This window comes from Pinus tabuliformis, chromosome X (assembly GCF_031772625.1).
Source record: "Pinus tabuliformis cultivar Carrire ecotype Pingquan chromosome X, CPIR1, whole genome shotgun sequence".
Taxonomy (NCBI): domain Eukaryota; kingdom Viridiplantae; phylum Streptophyta; class Pinopsida; order Pinales; family Pinaceae; genus Pinus; species Pinus tabuliformis.
In genome coordinates this window covers 287,065,423-287,087,510 of record NC_142308.1, presented here as the reverse complement: position 1 = coordinate 287,087,510, position 22,088 = coordinate 287,065,423, and the positions used below count along the sequence as shown (strand labels likewise).

Sequence of the window (22,088 nt, the reverse complement as noted above, 5' to 3'; positions counted from 1 at the left end):
TATAGCACAACTTAATTTATCCTAAATTCTTTCTGGCCTGTTCTCCGTGCCGTGCCCTGTTATCGCACAACTCAATTTATCCTAAATTCTTTCTAGGCCTGTTCTCCGTGCCGTGCATGGAGTGTCCTGCATGCTGCAAGTGCCAGAGGTTTGAAGTCTATGTGCCAGAGGTTTGAAGTCTATGCAGAGGCGTCCACGTTTGTCTAGTTGAAACTAACAATGGAAGGAGTACACTCTCTTCACGGCACTGAAACTAATTTAAATGTTTTTGCCAGATGTTTGAAGTCTATGCAGAGGCGGCACTGAAACTAATTTAAATGTTTTTGCCAGATGTTTGAAGTCTATGCAGAGGCGTCCACGTTTGTCTAGTTGAAACTAACAATGGAAGGAGTACACTCTCTTCACGGCACTGAAACTAATTTAAATGTTTTTGCCAGATGTTTGAAGTCTATGCAGAGGCGTCCACGTTTGTCTAGTTGAAACTAACAATGGAAGGAGTACACTCTCTTCACGGCACTGAAACTAATTTAAATGTTTTTGCCAGATGTTTGAAGTCTGTGCAGAGGCGGCACTGAAACTAATTTAAATGTTTTTGCCAGATGTTTGAAGTCTATGCAGAGGCGTCCACGTTTGTCAGTCTATGCAGAGGCGTCCACGTTTGTCTAGTTGAAACTAACAATGGAAGGAGTACACTCTCTTCACGGCACTGAAACTAATTTAAATGTTTTTGCCAGATGTTTGAAGTCTATGCAGAGGCGTCCACGTTTGTCTAGTTGAAACTAACAATGGAAGGAGTACACTCTCTTCACGGCACTGAAACTAATTTAAATGTTTTTGCAGAGAGTCCAACCCAACATACTCCTGAGGAGCAGCTCCATTTTGCAAACGGATATTGACAACTGATTTGTTATCAAGATGATTCAGTTTTTGCCAGATGTTTGAAGTCTATGCAGAGGCGTCCACATTTGTCTAGTTGAAACTAACAAGGGAAGGAGTACACTCTCTTCACGGCACTGAAACTAATTTAAATGTTTTTGCAGAGAGTCCAACCCAACATACTCTTGAGGAGCAGCTCCATTTTGCAAACGGATATTGACAACTGATTTGTTATCAAGATGATTCAGGAGATGCAGAAAAGGATGGATGGGCGATCCTGGCTCAGAAAATTGGGGAAGGCAGCCCGTCGTGCTAAAATACACAAGTCATCAGATGAGGCCAGAACAGAGGTATGTAGCCCGTCTTGTGTATATGATCTAAATTAAATATAGATAGCATTGCCAATTCTTTTTAGTAAATTGCATGATGTTTTCTCTAAATTGCATGATTCTTTAGAACTATAATGAAGGTAGGTTTATTTCTTTTAAATCCTCTGTGTAATGCAAGAAATAAAAAATGGCGCCTGCACATTCTATTATGTAAATTGCATGATTCTTTAGAACTATAATGGAGGTAGGGTTTATTTCTTTTAAATCCTCTGTGTAATGCAAGAAACCAAAAATGGCGCCTGGTTTATTTCTTTTAAATCCTCTGTGTAATGCAAGATTCAAAAAATGGCGCTGCGCATTCCATTCTTTGGTTTCTGTCAGACAGCCATGTTGGAGTATCAAACTCTTGTTGCTCGGTAAATTGCATGTTTCTGTAGAATTATTTTGGGGTTTGGGAAATTTTTCTTTCTTTTAAATCCTCTATGGAATGCAAGAAACTCAAAATGCCACTTACACATTCCAGTGCTACAAAAGTAAGGCAGAAGCAGCAGCAGCGAACTGTTTCCCTTTAGCAGGCTGTTCCCACCTGCATTTCACAGAACTGTTCATTAAGAACAACTAAAAATCAACAAAATAGTAATAAAATCCGAAAATTCAATCAGACTAGGGTTTCATCTTCGTGATTCGTACGCATCCCAGAAGCATCGAAATCAAGGTCCGAACCACAGATTGAGGACACAAATCAAACAGCATCCAGGATTCTTGCAATAAAACAAGTGGCAAAACCAGACCACAGGAAGAAGCAGATATAAAGAAAAAGAAGTCGCTGTCCCTCATGTTATACTTCTCAGATTTAGTTGGTTTGAAGTTTATTCCAAGTTTGTCCCATAACACCAAGATTTTTGAACTTCAAATATGCAGTAAAAGCAATCAATCTGTAATAAAACTGCATTAATGCAGGAGTAATTATGGCAAGGAGGAATGTATATCCCATAGCTCCAAGCATTAATATCTAAGGCATAAGAAGCATGATTCAGATCATTAAAACATACATGTGTTAAGTTACTCCTATCTGAGGTGTGCAATCCCAAATGATAGAGGTGTGCAATCCCAAATGATACCAGGATCCTTGTCAACAGTGACGCTGATCTTCAAGTAGGCACTGCTGATTCAAGCTTCAAACCACAGGCAACAAGTTTATTGCTCCGTTGATGCCCAGAGGTCAACTCTACACAAAAATAGATGCATGTACAGGAAGAAATATATATATGCCCTAAAGACTGCCACAGAGGTTAATGTAATTAGGTCCTTATGCTCAGAATTTTGGACTTCAAGAAAAACTGCTGCTTTAAGGTGATCACAATGTCTTAACAAGCAAAACCCTCACTGCTGTACCTCAGGACCGAGATCAGAAGTTGCCCTTGGCTGAAATTTCAGTGATCAATTTCAAGACTTCGTGAATTTGCAATACTGGAGAATGCAATGCCAAATGTTTCAGATAGAAGGCCTCCCAGGATGAATATTCATGACTGCAGAGATTAGACAATAAGGCCGCAATGTTATGAAGTTTTCCTTTAATCACTTCTACTCAATCTTCAAAGGAGGTCGGAAGAATACCAGTCACAAGATTTTTGCACAGAAGACAATTGGTATCAAGCCTTCAACTCCACCGCGACCATGCCACTGCAAGTGTCCGCGCCATGAGGTAAGATGAACAAATGTTGAACTGTGTTGGCGACATCTGGTAAACATGCATGTTGATGTATTTCACTGTGAACGAGTGGTTGACAGATCACCTTAACGCCAGAAGCGCGAACCATTTTTCCAAAAGTTATGTCCACCACGTTTCTAATTTTTATTAATTCTGATACGTATTTATCAATAAATTGTATAGTAATATAATTTATAATTAGCAACATGTGAAGTCAATAGAGCCAAACAAGTTGTGAAGCTTCTTCCAGTGTATAATATAAATTGTATAGTAATATAATTTATAATTAGCAACATGTGAAGTCAATAGAGCCAAACAAGTTGTGAAGCTTCTTCCAGTGTATAATTTTGCGAAAGTTGAAACAATTTCAGGTTTTTTTTTTTTAAATAAACGAACGCAATTGTTTTCACCCTTATTTGTCATTCAACCTCCGTACGATATCAGTCGGCCAGGGAATTATTGACTGTAAGATGAAGTGTAATTTTTTTTTGTCTCACCGTTTTGTACATATGATCTCTAAATATCTCCTCCAAACTTCAAATTTAATATTTCCTCATTCACCAACATCTGCAACATCTGCTAATTAAAAATAGCATTTTGTGGAATTGCTAATGAAGAATAATGTGGCGAAATGAGTATCAGACACATTAAATTAGTCTTAGAGCATTGGCGATTGGCAATAACCGTGCATATTACTCTGTTTGGACTTGTGATACCATTTAATCATAATATTAACAACAAAACTGAACATTACAAATATAATAACAAATTGGAATAGAGTATAATAATAATAGTAATTTAAACATAAAGATAACATATATATAACTCACATAGCTATTTAGTATAATAACATATTTAGTATAATAACAAATTGGAATAGAGTATAATAATAATAGTAATTTAAACATAAAGATAACATATATATAACTCACATAGCTATTTAGTAAAAGTCTGAATTACCTAAATAAAGTCAAAAATGTCTGGATCGTTCTATTTCAAAATTAAATACATGCTACGTCCTTCGTATCCTGTAATTATATCATCATAGATACAGATAATGTATTTCTGTTTAGTATCTTTGAATGGTGAGTAATATTCTTTTTAAGAAATCTTTTTCCTCTACCCGTTGTACTGTTTAGAGTAGTTTCTCTTTTTTTCCCTGTACTTTGCTTTCCATTCTCCACCTTTGCACAGAGCCTTTGTATTATGTTGTTGTAGCAGACCCCGGCAGGGACTACCGCCACGGCAGTGGCTCCCTTGTTTCATTGAGAAAGTGATGGTTTAAGGATAACACAAAGTTTGTTTGTCTCCCTTGTTTCATTGAGAAAGTGATGGTTTAAGGATAACACAAAGTTTGTTTGTCAAACTTTGTCTTCAAGGTTTTAAGTAATTTTTGTTTTTCAAATTAGCAAGAACTAATTTCGAAGGCATCAAAAAGATTTGATTCTCAAATTTTTTTTGATAAGTGAGATATTTAACAACAGAAACTCGTTGATTCTCAATTTTTTTTGATAAGTGAGATATTTAACAACAGAAACTCAACTAAGTAAGTTCTTTTTTGGAATTTTAAATCAATTTTTTTTTTATTATGTAAAACTGATTTCCATTTTTCAAATAAATTTTTAGATGAATTGGTTAGGATAAAAATGATTTCCAAAGAACAAACATGTACATCTTGGTGAGCCTAAACCCGAATAAAAAAGCACCCAACAACTTAGAAAGATTTTGTAGCGAAAGATTATGAAACCAACAGCTGAATTCTAGGGATTCAACCTAATGAATTTATATGTCACAAAACGCAAAAGACAGCTTTTGGTTGAAGTTCAAGAATTTTGGTAAAGTCTGCTCATTGTAATGCGTTTTGTGGAACATCTACATTTGACTCAGTCGCTGAAACGGGTTGCGTTCTGCTTGGTGGGATTTCTTCCGTTATCTCAGGTGCTGAAGCAGTTGAAGGGCGAGCATTTGTGTTTTCATCTGCGTCTGGCACATGTGCATGATTCCGGAAGGAGAAGCTTCCTGTGGGCAGCGCACTGGTTCTAAAAGGACTGGTTCCATGAGCGGAAGGGCTACTTGTGAAACAGGGTGTAGAGCATGGACTGTTGCTCGTTCTTGAACCCTCCTTTTGGTCCACGTAGTTCAAGAACGATTTCATTTCTATGGTCAAGGACTTTAAAGACTTCCCGGCTGATTGATCACCCATTTCACCAGGGCGCTTAACATTAGGATCTCTCTTGAAACTGTAGAGAAGCCGGAAAATGCAGATAATTAGAGCTATCAATGATGCCCCTCCTGTGATTGCGTAAAGACCCCAGAAAATCTGAATGCCCAACGGATCGGAATTTGGATTTCCTCCGGAATCCGTGCAGACAGTGTTACTAAACCACTTGTCTTCAATTTCCCGTATTTCTTTATCCTCTGAGAAAGATAGAACAGCCCTGGAAACGTCAGAGGCAAGGGGAGAACCCTTGGGAAATACCTGTGCAGAGGATCTGTTCAGATATTGGCTATGGAAGAAGCGAAATGCACTGTAGTTTAGAAAATGGTTTGAAGGAACTTACAAAGCCGAAGCCTCCAGTCCTGTGGATAGGTCCAACCGTTGTATACCCGCATTGAGAAGCTAGAAAAATGCGAAGGTAAGGAATCTCGTCGAAAATTGCAGCCACCCCATTCTTTGGGCCCTTTGCGAGAGCCTCTCCTGCTTCCTCTAGTGTCGAATATGGTCGGAGATTTTCTTTGGCGATGCCAAACGCCGGATCCTGCAGGAGGTCACCTATGAAAGACCCTTCCTGATACCCTACTGCTACTCCACTGGCACTGAGAGACGCCACATCTTGAAAAGTAGGTTCCAGTTGTGAAACTGTGAGCATAGATGTCAAACTGGCCGTATAGCTGGATTTCAGAATTAGAACTACAAATAGCCAGATTATAATCACAATTCGGGACAAATGGTTCAGTAACTTCTCCCCTGCAGTACAGTAGACCAGTAAGGCCGAAAAACATTCAAATGGATCATTCTAAATGGTGACAAGGCATTTTAGTTCGAAGGAGAATAACTTACCGTGTGTGAAATACAGCGTCGAGAACGAAAACCTGGAACGGCGGGGCGAATGAAGACGTTAAAAGATTGGGCTATTCTAAAACAAAAGGCAGAGGAACAAAATACAGACAAAAACAGAGTATTGCGCAAATGTCAATTAGAAACTAAAACTCATAACAAAGCGCGCATCAAAATATATTTGGATTTTGATTTTCAGAAGTGGAAATACATTTACGAGAAAAACAGAGGCTGCTATTCTTTGTAGCCACAGTAAAACAAAATCTACAGTGGAGTACAGACAAGATTTACAAAATTCTACTGCGACTCTCTGTTTCACACAGTAAATATTTTTTTCAATCAGTGAAATATTATTTACATAAATTTTGATTTTTTATATATGGTTAAGATAGCCAGACACTAAATTGGTGCATCAGGCCCTTTCTTTGTGGGACCAGAGATCCACCTCCATGCAGCTATTTGATTGCTAAGTTTATGAAGACATACATACTCTATTTGACTGCCAAGTATGAAGAAATACATATACAGTGCAACTATTTGACTGCTAATTCTACGAAGACATACATATACATACTCTATTTGACTACTAAGTTTACAAAGACATACATACTCTACCAGCTCTGATTTTGAACCTGTGACTTCTTAGAAGGAAACACATGTTCTTAACCATTAAGCCCACTCAAGCTGTAAATTAATATAATAATAATGCATATTATTTAAGGGCAATGCAAAGTCACATTAGACAGTTCAACTTTGTATTTATAACTCACGTTGGGCAGTTCAACATTGTATTTATAACTCACAGTGGGCAGTTCAACATTGTATTTATAACTCACAGTGGGCAGTTCAACCATTTTTATTGGGCATTGATATTTCTATGGTTTTGATTTACAGATGTGACTGCATCTTACAAATATCAATGGAAGAAAAACAGAGCATGGTAAAAAAATTTCATTTGCTTTCAGGTTGCTTCAGCTTAAAAATAAAATTTACCACTAGATTTGTTTGTACTCTAGAAATTTGTTTGTACTCTAAAAATAAAGTGTTTATTAACATTAAATGTAGTAATTGAGATTATTTCCAACATATTTCATAATTCAAACATTACTAAAAGAAATATAATATATATAAAATGAGAAAATATAATATGTATAAAATGTCCACCGGTAAACTTTTTAAAAAACTAGTTCAATCTCCAAAGAGTTCAAGCATTATTATGACAAACAAACTGTGAATGCACACCCCTCAACTACACCATAGAAATAAAACAGTTTACAGATATAAGAATACAGAGTAAAATACCAGAGCAGAGTCACCACTTGGTCTTTGGGCTTTCCTCTAAACTCGGAATTTATTCTATGCTCAAGCAGCCATATCACAATTCCTGTGCATACAAAGAATACGCCTGTTGTGCACCACAGGCCTCGACTGAAAGGCAGCATAAATGCCCACGTGTGACTCGCTGCCTTTGTTTTGGTTTGTACAACCATCACAAAACCCGAATCTGTATACGGTTGCGTGAAATCAACAAACCTACTCCTATTTGCTAAGATTGTGGTGTCCCCCACTACTGCATCAAATTCCTGTCCAGAAAATTCGAAATCAGCAACGACAAGAGTGAAATAACAAAGAATTGAATCTTAAATCTGTCGAGGTAATGTGGTGGGTATGTTTTTTTTTTTTCATGGGAATTTAAATGTGGGGTGACATGTTTGTTTATATAATGGGGTTGTATTGTGATATTTAAATTTACATGATTAAAATTTGTGCTGTGATATTTAAGATAAGTTAAGATAAGATAATTATATTTATGTCCAACTAATAACTATAAAGTAGGTCAAAGGGACTATTAAGTACACTGATGTCTATACAAAGCTGGAGAATCAAAGGGTCTCCTATAAAAGATACAATGCATGAAGTAAATAAATATCTGGTCCTAGCGGAAAAGATCCAGAAGCTAATAAATTTAATAGATAAAATCGGAAAAACCAAATTGATACCGTAAACCACATTAAAAAACAAAACAAAAATTGAAATTCAATTCAATCCAGAATCAAGAAGCAGACCTGAAAGTAGACTTGATGATAGAATCAAGAAACAGACATGAAGCTCGACTTGATGGACAAGATGTTGGAAAAATAAGAATTGAAATTACAATTCAACCAAGAATCAAGAAACAGACCTGAAGGTAGACTTGATGGACAAGATGGTTATAGAATGACATTTAACGTAGACTTGATAGACAAGATCACATTAATACAGTGAACCACATTGGAAAAAAGCAAAAGTTGAAATTGCAATTCAACCCAGAGTCAAAGAACAAACATTAAGATAGACTTGATGGACAAGATTGTTATAGGAAGGACGAACCTAAAAACCAAATTGTTAAAGTGAACCACATTTTAAAAAAAATTGAAATTGCAATTCAACTAAGAATCAAAGAACGGACCTTAATGTAGACTTGATGGACAAGATCGTTATAGGAATGTGTTCGGTTTTGGCCCTCTTCTGCATAAGGAATGAGATCATATGGCAGTGCATAGTCAAGCCGACTCAAAACAGCATCAAACACATCTATACAGAAACCAGTGACCTGGCTTTCGTTGCGACTTCTATCGAATTTTACTCTGACGAATTCAGTGAACCCATCTTTTATGGGAACCCCAATTCTCATCCTCTTACCACTAGTTGGCTGTACCCACCCTTGAGGCACTGATGTGGATTCTCCAGGCCAAATCACTGGTCCAAGATTGGGAATAGTATTATTATTCCAATACCCAACGACCTGAAAGCCGTTACCCACCATATTCATAATCTCATAAGTAGAACCCACAATTTCCCCATCGTGCATCTGAACGACCCCACTTAAACCTCTAAAATTTGTCTTGAGGAGCTCGCTCAATAACTGTGGTCCTTCCTGAAACACCCCAAGTTCTGTCGAACCTGTTGTATTTCCAACAGCGAATGGTGGAGGTTTTATGGGGTTCCAGGAATTAAAACCAGCAGTTCCCAAATTCCCAATTGCTCGAGCTATCGTCCACACGGCGTCGTATGCGAACAAACCGTAGATATTGAGCTCAGCCTTTTCTTCATCTGGGTTTTCAACTCTAAATTTGCTTTTCCACCTTCTAGTGAAATCTTCAAGATTGCTGGAATTCTGAATATAAGTTTTGACTCCTAGGAGACCTTGCATAGAGTCAGTTGTAGAATCATTCAACATAACATCCCAAAGACTGGTATATTCCTCTGTAGTTATCCAAACATAACCAGCATCCATCATTCCTATTTCATGGGCCGCCATGAAAATTCTCGAACCGAGAGAAGGGCCGACATGGGCAACAAAAACTCTTGATTGCATCGACATTAATTTGTATAGCTCCATTCTTATGGCGTCCCCGTCCGCAGTTGACGATATTGCTGATCTATATTCTAATTCCGACCCAACATCCCTGAGCGCTTCACTCAATGAGGCGATTGCACCCGAACCATATTCATGATCCTCGTAAACAGCAGTAACTCTTCTCCAGCCATAAGCCTGAACCAGAGCCGCAATCGCCTTCATCTGTATGGCATCGCTACGTGCCATGCGAACAAAATACGGATATCGGTGGTTGGAGAACAAGGGATCCGTAGCAGAGAAGGAAACAACTGGTACTTGGGCTGCATCGCCGAGATTTGATACGAATTCTGCAACGACAGATTTCTGTGGTCCAATTATTGCCACCACTTCTCTTTCCAAGAGATCAAGCGCTGAATTTGCCCACAAAAACTAAGCATCAAACTCGTAACCAAGATGGAGAAACTGATATTGAAAAAAGAAAAAAAATAAAGATACCGCAGATTGATTTCTTCTGCGAATTTGTAATGGGTTTTCATCTATGGCAGGGAATAAAAACAGAAAAGATGTAACTTACCGGCTGAGGCGCCCACAACCGCATCACCTCCCGAGTCACGAAAGTGAAGAACCAAGCGAGAGCCGTTGAGCAACGGGGTGTCTCTGTTAACGTCTTCCGCTGATATTTCAATGGCGGTTTTGGCCACTTTTCCCACCCATGAATTGTTGTTCAAGACAACGCCTATATTTACCACTCTATCGTTCTGGGTTGCATTACAATGAAAGCTCCCAATATTGCATATTAAAACGCAGAAAATCATAAACTTTCCCAGAGTTTGGCCCTCCATCTGAATTTGCACAGATTCGCTGCCTGTTTTTCCCGTCTTGCACACGGATGTTCTATATATTATATAGGCTTGCAAACGGATGTTACATAATATATATATTATATAGGCTGCTGCTGGGAACCCAGTTGTCTGGGTGGATGGTAGATTGTAAGAATCTTTAGAAATATAAAATTAAGAAAATGGTGAATTACTAATTATTTTTTTGTTTACTGTAGATTGTAGATACCTAAAATATTTAAAAATCTACCATAAAGAAAATAATCAATTACTAACTATGAGGAAATTCTCAATATAGCCGGAATCTGCCAGCAGTTCCTATCTCGTAGATTATAGAAAAGTAAATGCTGGTTGCCAGGCATTTACCTTTAGCTTTCTTTCTCCAGGTTGCTATCTCAATTAGCGTGCTGTGAGAGAGAGCGAAAAGTAAACACTTAACATATCAACCAGCATTTACTTTTCTATAGTCTAGAATTCTATAGTCTAAGAAATAGGAATTTCTAGAATCTGCCATAGATATAAGTTCAGAAGGTTCCATCACGTCACCGGGTTTATTCTTATGAGAACCTGGAGGTTCCATCACGTCACCGGGTTTATTCTTATGAGAACATGGGAAACCTCACCGTCGACAGATATTAAAAAAATAAGGGGTTCTTCACGTTCTTTGCGACAGTCAATAGAATACACAATGGAATTAGGTTTAGACTTTGACAGACGACACTATACTGTTCAAAGTCTGGTTTAAAAAGTCATTAAATGAGTTCAATCGGTTTCTCTGGCTATGCTTTAATTCAAATATGATGAATATTCCACTAGCACGCCAGTGAACGCCGAGGGTTGTACGACAATCACAGATGGTTGTATAACACAAAAGTTAAATATTAAATATGGATTTAATATAGGTTTGGAGGGATTTAATTTTTTTAAGGTGTATTTTTTTTCCTGAATTGATATTAGTTAAATATTTTCTATCATCTATTTTTATTATTTTTTCGGATGGATAAAAGTAAAATTTCAATTTTGATAATGGATAGACAAAATTACACATCATACTAGGCTGTAAAATGAGTTTCTTGGCTCAAATAATAGATTGCAGTGAGGAAATGAAAATAGTTTTATAAGAATATGTTGGAGCTAGGATATGATTTTTTTTTTAAACTTTATATTGATGATGATGATGATGAGGATGATGTCCACTATGAGACCTCAAGAAAAGAGAGTCTAATTGTCATTCTTCAAAATCTTGTTTTTGTGATCAAGGAGTAGGGAAAGAAGTGTTCCAAGATCGCTATAGTTGGGTTGACTTAATAAGTCAAGGAGATTGGAGGTGTGGCTGATGATAGGGAATTGATAGCAGATGTGGGCAAGAGCCGAAGAGTCTAAAAGGAAGTTCTTTTCATTTTCCACCTTCTTAGTATCACAAATCTGACAGATTCTATTGTCCTCGTCCCAGGGAGTCTTGAGAGTAGACTACCGCCCGGTCTCACTCCGAAGCTCATGAGAGTTAGTTCTAATCCTAGCGATGTTTATTTTCTTCTTAGTGCTAGTCAACACAGAGAGATAATTTTGGCTATCAAGGGTGAGGTTGATCACCTCTTTATAGTACCTTAGCTTCCTTTTACCCTCCAACTCTTTAGCATCTTACATCTTGTTCTTAAAACTCGAGGTAATAGTATCTTTGATATTGTCCTTATTTCCCATGATGATCTTTTCCTTAATTCCCCAAAGGTTAATGCCAACTGCGCTTGAGGCGCAGGTGGGATTTTTGACTAAAGTTTAGAAGTAATTTTTGGGAGCCTCTTGGATTCCGTATTGTGAAGCTTCTTCTTATACATAAGATATCTAAACATAGCCGCACTTTCAATGGGGGACATGGGTTATGAATTGCTTTTGGATCATCTCAATCTTTCTCCACGACTCCTTGATATACTGCAACCCCAAACTTCACATCCATATAAGATAACAGGGGGGACGAGAGTCTCAAAGAGGAACTTTTTTTTACTCCAAATGTAAAGATTGACCGACTTACAATTGTTTTCAAGCTCATAATAAGCTTTCCAACCTCCAATAATTCTTTTCTCGATGCTATAATTCCAGTTGAGCTGATGAGGAAAGTTAATACCCAAATATTTATAAGAAGAAACCTGCTCAAGACAATGGTTATCATAGACAAAACTACCATGGGTGATCTTTTTGGATTTAATGATAATGACTTTAGTCTTGTTAGTATTAACCATCATACCCATCTTGGAGCAGTAGACATGAAGAGTCTTAAGTTGCTTGTTAAGGTCATCGTGGCTCCTTGCAAGAAGAACGATATCATCAGCATAAAGGAGAAGAGTAATGATAATACCAGCAAGCTCGGTGCCTTTGCAGCATGCAGTTTCCAGACACTCCTCTAGTTTATCGATGTAAATACCAAAAAGGGTAGGGGAAAGGGGACAACCTTGCTTAACCCCGATATTGCATTTAATATCTTTAGACCACCCTTCGTTGGTCTTAAGCTTGGCAATGACAGTCTCGTAGAGACGGATTACAACAATTCTTAGTTCAGGAAGAACCATGATCTCTTCAAGCCTCTCCTAGAGCCTATCTCTGGGGACAGTGTCAAAATATTTTCTGAAGTCCACAAAACAACAAAAGAGATTGGTTTTGCTATTGTGACATTCCTCTGCGATGATCCTAAGAGTGACAAGGTGGTCGATGGTCGAGTGATGTCTCTTAAAACTAGCTTGCCCTTTAGCTCTTTTACCCTGGCTCTCAAGCCAAAGGCTAAGCTTTTTTTCTCGAATGAACCGATAAAGCTTGGCTAGGATGTGGCTAATCATAATGGTCATGTAATTAGAGGGAACACTTTTGTCCTCATTTTTGAAGATAGGCACAATAACGCTTTGTGTCCAAAGCTTAGGGAAGCCATGCTTTACAACCAAATTGAGAAGCTTGTAAAGATGAGGAATGAGGATAGATTTTCCCATTTTAAAGATCTCAACTTGGCAACCTTCAATATCTTTGGCTTTCCCATTATCGATCTTATTAATCCCAGTCTCAACATCTTCGAGAGAAAAAATATCATCCTTAATAGGAGTGTTTAATATGGTGCCCATGGTCTCCAGAGAGTCATATAACTTCTTAAGATAGTTATCCCAATTTTCTAGGGCGATAGAATGATTATCTTTAGTTTTACAAACAAACACATTCTGTCAAAATTTTCTGGGTTCAACTTTAGAAAGGTGGAGAATATGCTCGTCTCTTATTAATATATGACCTCTTATTCATCTTAATGAGAGCGTTGTAAATACATATATTATGGAGCTTAATGCTTTCATTAGAGGCCTCTCTGATTGCTTTCCTGGCAATCTTACAGTGTTTGTTGTACCAATGATTGGAAGTTTTAATATTTTTCTTATACGAAGCCTTATTAGAGAATTTGCTAATGGTGATGGAAAGGTAATAATAAAATAGTAATAAATTTGGTAATATATTTTATTAATTTAATATTATTATAAAGTAGTTATATACACTATAAGAATTTTTTATTTATTTATTAATTTACTATTATTATCTGGTAACGATATAAATATTTTTTTATGTTTTTTATCAATTTAATACTATAGTAATATAAAATTATGATAAAGATTTTATTTTTATTAATTTAACACTGTTATATGAATTAAATGATTAAGAAATATTAATAGATATCTATGACATTTACTTAAATTTATAATATATTATTAAAATTAAAAAAATTATTAATATTAATTAATTATAATTTTGTTTTAAATTATTATTATTTTTGATTTCAGACTTTAGTGATCGATAGTGATTTTCAAGGTGAACTTTCGGATTAATCACATATATATATTTCTTTTGATTATTATTATTAATAATTATTATAAAAGAATTCATATATAAGTTAAACATATACATATATATTTAAAAAAAACATTAACAAAATTATTAATAATGGATATTTACTTCTATTTTACCATGGAGATTTTTAATCTCTAAATAAGCTTTTGTTACAATATCATGGGCTATCAATATTACATTCTAAAAAAACATACCTTATTTTATATGGCACTTGCTCGTATGACATTATTTTTAATTAACCAATTTGATTAAAAAAACATAAGTACTTTGAATATAAATATAAACTTTTCATTTGTGTATACTATAGAAAATATTCTAGAATATTTAGTGGAGATTAAAACCTTACCATCCAACTAATAATTATTGATTATGCAGAGAGACTCCCTCCAACCCAGTGTGGTAGAGATGTTGTAATAGGTCACTGTTAAGGCACTCCTTGCGATAGGTCACTGGTTTAAATCCCCCGTGGGTGCTTACCTACAAAAAAAAACTTATTGAAACTACTTTTTATTTTATTCTTTTACAATAAAACCAAAATTTAGATTTAAAAAAGATTTAAGGTTGATGGGTGTTTTAATCTATCTTTGCTTTTGGTGGATCCGGAGTTAAGATGAATCTATGTTAGTTTAATTATTAATAATTGATAATTAATAATTATTTTAATTTTAATTTTATTTTTATTTTTATGTAATTTGATCTAATCAAAATGTTTTAATTAATAATTATAATTTTTATATTTTATTTATGTTTTTAAAATAGGCTCTAATGCCTCCTTCCTTCTCCTATTGTGTCATATTTGTAAATCCTTCAATCCTATCTCAAGTTGTTCTTAAGGGGGGATGTTAGGATATTCCGACACATAGGAAATAGTTAAGTACAACTTGGTCTAGTATAGAGTTAGGTATAGATTTAGGTAAAGTGTGTTTCTTTACCGTTGTACATTTTGTAACTTACAATCCGACGGTCACGATATGTAGTGATCCGACGGTTCATTCTCTCCTCGGTATTACCGACACTTGATCCGTGGCTTGACACCCGATTGGTCCATGAATTCTATTTTAAGCGCATGGAGGGTCATTTGTAGGGTAATCCGTGCATGAGAGAAGCTTATGTAAATTTTCATTCTTTGATTAATAAATTGCCTGAAGTGGCCGCGTTGGCTCAGGCTGTGGACTGTTTCCCTCTTTGAGGGTTTTAACCATGTCAAAAATACTGGTGTATTGATCTGTGATCTGGTTGTGAGCGGTGTCCTTTTGGTGTTCTTTCTGAGGAACTTACCCTGTAAATTCCTACAAGATCAAGATGAAAGATGGACAAGATATATTGTTGAAATAGGGTAGGCATGTATTAGAAGTGCGCATGAGTTTAATCTCTATGGGACGACTGGATGATGAAGGCTATTCGATAAGCTTTGGAAAAGGAGGCTAGAAAATTAGCAAAAGTGCATTGATCGTGGCCAAAGGACCCAAGACAGGAACATTATACACATTGAAGACACTGATAGGAAAATCAGATTTGGCTGTTGTCACAAAAGAAGGAAATTTAGCAGATCTGTGGCATAAGCGTTTAGGTCACATGAGCGAGAAGGGCTTAAAAATCCTTGTAGGTAAAAATTTATTTCCAAGTTTGAAATCCTACAATCTTGATCTTTGTGAGCATTGTATATATGGTAGACAAGGAAGGATTTCATTCCTTAGAGGTGGCCATGACAGAAAGAAAAATGTGTTAGAATTGGTACACTCAGATGTGTTTGGGCCTGTTAACATCAAATCATTAGGAAGAGCATCATATTTTGTAACATTTATAGATGATGCATCGAGGAAGGTTTGAGAATATCCTATGAAAAATAAAAGTGAGGTGTTTGGAATATTTCAAAAATTCCATGTTGTTGTTGAAAGAGAGACTAACAAATTGTTGAAGTGTTTAAGAACAGATAATGCTGGAGAATATTGCTCAAATGCATTTAAGGAATATTGTAACAGGTTTGGCATAAAGCATGAGAAGACTATGCCTGGTACTTCTCAACAAAATGGTGTCGCAGAAAGGATGAATCGCACCATTATGGAAAAGGTGCGAAGTATGTTGTCCAACTCTGGTTTGGAGAAGAATTTTTGGGCTGAAGAAGTCAGGACCGCTTGCTACGTCATAAATAGATCTCCAACTACAGCCTTGGATGGCGATATCCCTGAAGAATTTTGGACTGGTAAGACTTTGAATTATTCTCACTTGAAAATCTTTGGATGTGAAGCATTCATACATATTCTCAAAGAAAATAGAACTAAGCTAGATGATAAATCTATGAGATGCATTTTTTTAGGATATGCAGATGAAGATTTTGGTTATCGTCTATGGGATCCACTTAAACATAAAATTATTAGAAGCAGGGATGTTATATTTAATGAGTCAGAAATATTCAAGAGGACTGTAGGTGAGTTGGAGGTCAAGAAGGTTATTGATAGGTTTGAAGAGCAGCAGGAAAATAGACCACCAATACAAGAAAATGAACAGCAAATTCAGGAGCATGAAGAACAACAAGTGGAAAATGATGAACAACAAGAAGAAGGAATCTTGCAGGAACCTTTACAGGAGATTCAACCTGATAATGCACCACCACAGTTGGTTCACAGATCTTCTAGGCCTCATAAGCCTTCACAAAGGTATCCTCCTTCAAACTATATTTTGTTGACTGATGAAGGTGAACCTAATTGTTTTCAAGAAGCTTGTAAAGTTGAGCACAGTGAAGAATGGAAGAAAGCAATGGAAGAAGAAATGAACTCTTTGCAGGAAAATAAAACTTGGGAGTTGGTAAACCTCCCAAAAGGTAGAAAGGCTCTACAAAACAAATGGGTGTACAGGATTAAGCATGAAGGTGACGAAAAGAAGGAGAGGTATAAAGCAAGGTTGGTGGTGAAAGGTTTTGCCCAAAAAGAAGGTATTGACTTCACTGAAATTTTCTCACATGTTGTTAAAATGTCATCCATTAGAGTCATTCTTGGTCTAGTTGCTGCTTTAGACCTAGAATGTGAACAGTTAGATGTAAAAACTACATTCCTTCATGGTGAATTGGAGGAAGAAATTTATATGTAGTAGCCAGAAGACTTCATAGAAAAAGGCAAAGAAGGCCTTGTTTGTAGGTTGAAGAAGAGTCTTTATGGGTTGAAACAAGCACCTCGACAATGGTACAAGAAATTTGATTCATTCATGTTGGAACATGGTTTTCAGAGGTTGGAAGCTGACCATTGTGTCTATATTAAGAGGTATGATCAAGGAAAGTATATCATATTATTGTTATATGTGGATGACATGTTGATTGTTGGGCATGATAAGAATAAGATCAATAGGTTGAAGAAAGATTTGGGTAGCAAATTTGCAATGAAGGATTTGGGACCAGCACAACAGATATTGGGCATTTGGATTATGCGTGACGGGAAAAAACAAAAGGTTGTGGCTGTCACAAGAAAAATATATCAAGAAGGTGCTTGATAGGTTTAATATGAAGGATGCCAAGCCAGTTGGTACACCCCTTGCAGCCCACTTCAAGCTGAGTATTGAATTATGTCCTAGTGATGACAAGGAGAAAGAAGAGATGAGCAAGATTGCTTATGCTTCAGCAGTTGGCAGTTTGATGTATGCCATGGTATGCACACGATCATACATTGCATATTCAGTGGGAGTAGTGAGTAGGTTCCTTGCCAATCCAAGAAAACAACATTGGCAAGCAGTAAAATGGATTTTGAGGTATCTCAAGGGTACTAGTCATTATTGTTTATTTTTTGGTCATGATGAGACTGTGCTTGAAGGACTTACAGATGCGGATATGGCTGGAGATATGGATACCAGAAAGTCCACTACATGTTATTTGTATACATTTGCAGGTGCAGCAGTATCTTGGGTGTCAAGGTTACCAAGAATAGTAGCCCTCTCTACAACAAAAGCAGAGTACATAGCTGCAACAGAAGCTTGTAAAGAGATGTTGTGGATGCAACGATTCCTAGGAGAGATAAGAATAAAGTAGGACAAGTATGTGTTATATTGTGATAGTCAAAGTGCCATTCACTTGGTGAAAACCCAAGCATTTCATTCAAAAACCAATCACATTGACTTAAGGTACCATTGGATCTGATATGTGTTGGAGGAAGAACAATTATCCTTGGAAAAGATCCATACAGATAGGAACCCTGCTGATATGCTCACTAAGATTCTACCACGAAATAAACATGAGTTATGTAGAGGCATGGTAGGACTCGGTGTGACTTGACGACTCTTATTTAGCTTCAAGTGGGAGAATTTTAAGTGTGAAGCCAAATTTATGAATCACATGCAGGGTTCTAGATCCTTCTTCCAACTCTATAAATTTGTAATTTCTCTGGCCAAGGAAGGCAAGCCAAGGCCCAAGCCTGTTATGTAATGCTAAGTGATTTCTGTTCTCCAGTGATTGTTTTATCTATTCCGCTATTTCTGACTGAGTAATCTTGTTGTTTCTCCATTTGTTTGTCTCTATGAATTATTCTCTGCTATTGCCGTCTAAGTCTCTAAGTATAAATCCGTTGTGTGTTATGTATGCTCTGGTCTAACAATGTATTATTATTATATTGGTTTACAACTTGAGTGGCCTAATGGTTAAGAGCATGTGTTTCCTCCTAAGAAGTCACATGTTCAAAACCAGAGCAGGTAGAGTATGTATGTCTTCGTAGACTTAGCAATCAAATAAAGTATATATGTCTTCACAGGTTCAAAACCAGAACAGTAGAGTATGTATGTCTTCTTAGTCTTAGCAATCAAATAGAATATGTATGTCTTCACTTAGCAGTTAAATAATTACACATTTGTATAAATAATATTTCAATGAGAAAAACATAGTATTTACTGTGTGTGAAACACTTAGCAGTTAAATAGCTGCAAGTTTGTGTAAATAATATTTCACTGAGAAAAACGTAGTATTTACAGTGTGTGAAACAGAGAGACACAGTAGAATTTTATAGATCTTGTTTGTACTCCTTTGTAGAATTTGTTTTACAATGGCTAAAAAGAAGAGCAGCCTCTGTTTTAATCGTAAATGTATTTCCACTTCTGAAAATCAAAATCCAAATATATTTTGATGCGCGCTTTGTTATGAGTTTTAGTTTCTAATTGACATTTGCGACATACTCTGTTTTTGTCTGTATTTTGTTCCTCTGCTTTTTGTTTTAGAATAGCCCAATCTTTTAACTTCTTCATTCGCCCCGCCGTTCCAGGTTTTCGTTATCGACGCTGTATTTCACACACTGTAAGTTATTCTCCTTCGAACTAAATTGCCTTGTCACCATTTAGAATGACCCATTTGAATGTCTTTCAGCCTTACTGGTCCACTGTACTGCAGGGGAGAAGTTACTGAGCCATTTGTCCCAAATTGTGATTATAATATGGCTATTTGTAGTTCTAATTTTGAAATCCAGCTATACGGCTAGTTTGACATCTATGCTCACAGTTTCACAACTGGAACCTACTTTTCAAGATGTGGCGTCTCTCAGTGCCAGTGGAGTAGCAGTAGGGTATCAGGAAGGGTCTTTCGTAGGTGACGTCCTGCAGGATCCGGCGTTTGGCATCGCCAAAGAAAATCTCCGACCATATTCGACACTAGAGGAAGCAGGAGAGGCTCTCGCAAAGGGCCCAGAGAATGGGGTGGCTGCAATTTTCGACGAGATTCCTTACGTTCGCATTGTTCTAGCTTCTCAATGCGAGTATACAACGGTTGGACCTATCCACAGGACTGGAGGCTTCGGCTTTGTAAGTTCCTTCAAACCATTTTTCTAAACTACAGTGCATTTCGCTTCTTCCATGCCCAATATCTGACCAGATCCTCTGCACAGGTATTTCCCAAGGGTTCTCGCCTTGTCTCTGACGTTTCCAGGGCTGTTCTATCTTTCTCAGAAGATAAAGAAATACGGGAAATTGAAGACAAGTGGTTTAGTAGCACTGTCTGCACGGATTCCGGAGGAAATGCAAATTCCGATCCGTTGGGCATTCAGATTTTCTGGGGTCGTTACGCAATCACACGAGGGGCATCATTGATAGCTCTAATTATCTGCATTTTCCGGCTTCTCTACGGTTTCAAGAGAGATCCTAATGTTAAGCGCCCTGGGGAAATGGGTGATCAATCAGCCGGGAAGTCTTTAAAGTCCTTGACCACAGATATGAAATCGTTCTTGAACTACGTGGACCAAAAGGAGGGTTCAAGAACGAGCAACAGTCCATGCTTTACCCCCTGTTTCACAACTAGCCCTTCCGCTCATGGAACCAGTCCTTTTAGAACCAGTGCGCTGCCCACAGGAAGCTTCTCCTTCCGGAATCATGCACATGTGCTAGACGCAGACGAAAACACAAATGCTCGCTCTTCAACCGTTTCAGCGCCTGAGATAACAGAAGAAATCCCACCAAGCAGAACGCAACCCGTTTCAACGACTGAGTCAAATGTAGACGTTCCACAAAACGCATTACAATGAGCAGACATTCCCAAAATTCTTGAACTTTAACCAAAACCTGTCTTTTGCGTTTTGCGACATATAAATTCATTAGGTTGAATGCTTAGAATTCAGCCGTTGGTTTCATAATCTTTCGCTACAAAATCTTTCTAAGTTGTTGGTTGCTTTTTTATTCGGGTTTAGGCTCCCCAACATGGATATGTTTGTTTTTGGGGAATTATTTTTATCTGAAATATAACCAATTCACCAACAAACAAACCAAAAAAAACAGCAAACAAACCATTGTTATATGAAAAATAACTAATTCACCCAAACAAAAAAATGATATAAAAAATAGAAATCAGTTTTATATAAATGATAACAAACTCACAATTTTAAGAAATAATTTAGTTAACTAAATTTCTGTTACTAAAAAATAATTTAATTAGCTAAGAAATAATTTAATTAGTTAAGTTCCTGTTGCTAAATACTTCGTCTCAAAAATTCACAAAATCAAATCTTTTTGAGGCTTTTGAAATTAAGCCTTTACTTAAAAGCCAAACAGACTTTGTTTGACAGTCATCTCAGATCCTTAAACCATCACTATCTAAATGAAATAACGAAATACATTACAACTGCATTTTTCATAGTCTATATATGAAGTAATAACTGGTATAGGCGCCAAACCGCTCCAGCAGAAATGACTAATGTAATCATCATTACAATTACACTAAATGGCAGAGTTTCTCAATCAATCCATACTGCTAGTGACTAGAAACTCGTTGGAGAATTTGAATGGCCACATTATGCTGAGGTGATATTCACCTGCTTTGCTTCTGCATCGTAATGGCTCCAACGTATTTTAACTTCTCCTGGAGAAATATGTGGCTGGTAAGGTATTGGCATATTTTAAAGGCATATAGATTTATATGCGAGAGGAAGCATATCATGACATATGTGGTTGGTCACCAATTACTGATTATTTTAGATTTAAAAAAAAAGAAAAAGTATTGGTATATTTTCAATGTTTGTATTTGTATTTTTATATGTGAGAGCAAACATATCAATTTCTGCATTTTAATAGCTATAAAGTATGTTTAACCATTTTTGCAAACTTTTTTTTTTCCAAATATGTGGCTCCTTAGGTATTGGTATATTTTTCAAGGTTGATAGATTTATTAGGAGAGTACACTTATCAAGTTTGTGTAGAATAAAATGAATTATTAAACGAATATTTTGATTAAAATCCATTTAAATTAGATAGAAAAATAATGTAAAATTATTAATTCTCCTCTTATTAATTTAAATTTATTTAGAAATTATATTAAGTTTGAATGTAATTATTTTAATTAATTGTGTAATTTAAATTTATTTATTTAGAATATGTAATGTTTTAAATATAATAAAATTTGGAGAAAATAGTTTTAGAAATGTAAGCCCTGGGCATTATAAACAATTTGTACAAACTAAATCACAAAATTTATAGCAAAAATGAGAAATAGAATCTGCAACTGAATAATAGACAATATAAACATGCTAAAGATCTCAACGTTATTTTATTAATATGTAAATAAGCTATTTTATTAATATGTAAATAAGCTGGTACATATAAACATGCTAAAGAT

General features: G+C 36.3%; 2 protein-coding genes across 4 annotated transcripts; one reads left to right on the top strand and one right to left on the bottom strand.

Moving 5' to 3' along the window:
• Window positions 1–334: 334 nt before the first annotated feature.
• Window positions 335–20,558, top strand: LOC149139526 (glutamate receptor 3.3-like). 3 transcript variants are annotated; one of them, XM_089452662.1, is made up of 4 exons: window positions 335–1,226; window positions 19,258–19,289; window positions 19,383–19,789; window positions 19,873–20,558. In XM_089452662.1, the coding sequence occupies exons 1-4, from the start codon at window positions 1,144–1,146 to the stop codon at window positions 20,503–20,505; spliced, it is 1,155 nt and encodes a 384-aa protein (XP_089308788.1). In that variant the 5' UTR covers window positions 335–1,143; the 3' UTR covers window positions 20,506–20,558. The 3 variants fall into 3 exon arrangements, with proteins under 3 accessions (XP_089308788.1, XP_089308789.1, XP_089308790.1); XM_089452663.1 differs by having other exon boundaries at window positions 338–1,226; window positions 19,491–19,789; XM_089452664.1 differs by having other exon boundaries at window positions 339–1,226; window positions 19,518–19,789.
• On the bottom strand, window positions 4,763–11,878 carry LOC149139527 (glutamate receptor 2.7-like). Its single transcript, XM_089448385.1, has 6 exons — window positions 9,889–11,878; window positions 8,424–9,724; window positions 7,277–7,557; window positions 5,978–6,009; window positions 5,478–5,884; window positions 4,763–5,395 (listed from the first exon to the last, which is right to left on the bottom strand). The coding sequence occupies exons 1-6, from the start codon at window positions 10,154–10,156 to the stop codon at window positions 4,763–4,765; spliced, it is 2,922 nt and encodes a 973-aa protein (XP_089304511.1). The 5' UTR covers window positions 10,157–11,878.
• Window positions 20,559–22,088: the final 1,530 nt, after the last annotated feature.